This window comes from Aplysia californica, unplaced genomic scaffold (genome assembly GCF_000002075.1).
Source record: "Aplysia californica isolate F4 #8 unplaced genomic scaffold, AplCal3.0 scaffold00593, whole genome shotgun sequence".
Classification (NCBI taxonomy): Eukaryota; Metazoa; Mollusca; class Gastropoda; order Aplysiida; family Aplysiidae; genus Aplysia; species Aplysia californica.
This window is the reverse complement of record NW_004797863.1, coordinates 283,233-284,723: the sequence shown is the minus strand read 5'-3', so window position 1 is coordinate 284,723 and position 1,491 is coordinate 283,233. Positions and strand designations below refer to the sequence as shown.

The following is a 1,491-nucleotide window of genomic DNA, read 5'->3' as shown; positions in this document are numbered from 1 at the left end:
GATGAGGGGAGAGTAAGGATAGATAATTAGTGTTTTATGACATGAATCTGTCTGTCTGTCTGTCTGTCTGTCTGTCTGTCTGTCTGTCCGTTCGTCCGCCCGTTTATTAGTCCACAGCCAGCGTTGAACCTGCCTGGCTGGATCGGCGCAGCCGGCCTAACAGCAAAAAATCTAAATTGTATCCGAAGTGGCTTAGAACCATCTTCTTTACAGCTGTCTCGTTTGTCTTGTGCTGCACTTACAGATGTGGGAGTTGCTGGACGTTGTTTCAACTTCCCTTTATTTTGATATTAGAAATCGCAATTACGTCTAACAATTAATCTGTGAGAATGTTCTCTTTCCTTCTCAGAGAGTTACACAATATATTTAAATGATTTCGAGCAGAGATAAGTTATCTCCGACGAAACCTAGTTTACATGGGTATACAGTTGAAGCTGACAACTATTTAATTAAACCATGAAAAACAACTTCAACTCTTATGTCCTACTTTTAAGTTAATGTTTCATGCACATGTATTTCTAAATTAGTTAAATTTGCATATTTCCTTGGGCAATTCAATTGCTATTTCGTTATAAAACAGTCTAATTTCAGCTCTTGTAACATTTCGGAGTCGTCGCATTTATATCCAACATCATTGATCCACAACTACAGTTTCCAATCGGACTCATCCTATCAGCACGCTTTTCTCCTACGTTACCTCATCCTTCATCCACATAATGTCTGGATCAGGGATACCGGAGGCAGGGCAGTGGAATCGGAGGGTCTTGTTCTGTACAACGACAAGGTTGGACTGGAGAGACTCCCTGTCGATAGTTGGTGGAACTGAGGGAAACACAAGATTAATATTATAATTATTGTACACGTGAAGATTGCACGAAAAAACAAACAAATCAAAACGGCCCCCTGCCTAAAAAAAATAAAAAATAGCAGACATACTTTTTAACGCCATTATGATCTATATCCTATTGGGACTTCGTGATAATGCAGTATAAATAATATTATACACATGTATAGCATTTCAATGGAAGAAAAATGCAGGATCAAAGTTCAAATTATCAGTAAAATCACAATTTATTCTTTGAAATAATATGATGTTTCGATGTTTCCAAAAGCCTGTTATTATGATATCATAAATCGTAGATTCTGACAACAGCAACAACAACAACAACAACACCAACAACAACATTATCAACAACAACAACAACAGCAACTGACCGTAGACATCCAGGATAAAGTTCCTCTCCCGCTGCCCAGCCTCGTTAGTGGCACAAGCACCACTACTACCTCCACCACCACCAACCACATCAACAACGACAGCAACATTAACAAAAACAACAACAACAACAACAACAACAACTACAACAACAACATCATCATCAACAACTGACTGTAGACATCCAGTTTAAAATTCCTCTCCCGCTGCCCAGCCTCGTTAGCGGCACAAACACCACTACTATCTCCACCACCACCAACACCACCATCAACAACAAC

At 39.4% G+C, this 1,491-nt stretch overlaps 1 protein-coding gene across 1 annotated transcript in view; it reads right to left on the bottom strand.

The window, feature by feature from the left end:
- LOC101857206 (hemicentin-1) overlaps positions 1-1,491 on the bottom strand; it is a gene marked incomplete in the record, with an annotated part of 120,102 nt that overhangs the window by 55,300 nt on the left and 63,311 nt on the right. Inside the window, 1 exon segment of the mRNA XM_013087487.2 lies at positions 698-822. Within this exon segment, the coding sequence (XP_012942941.1) occupies positions 698-822 (125 nt within the window).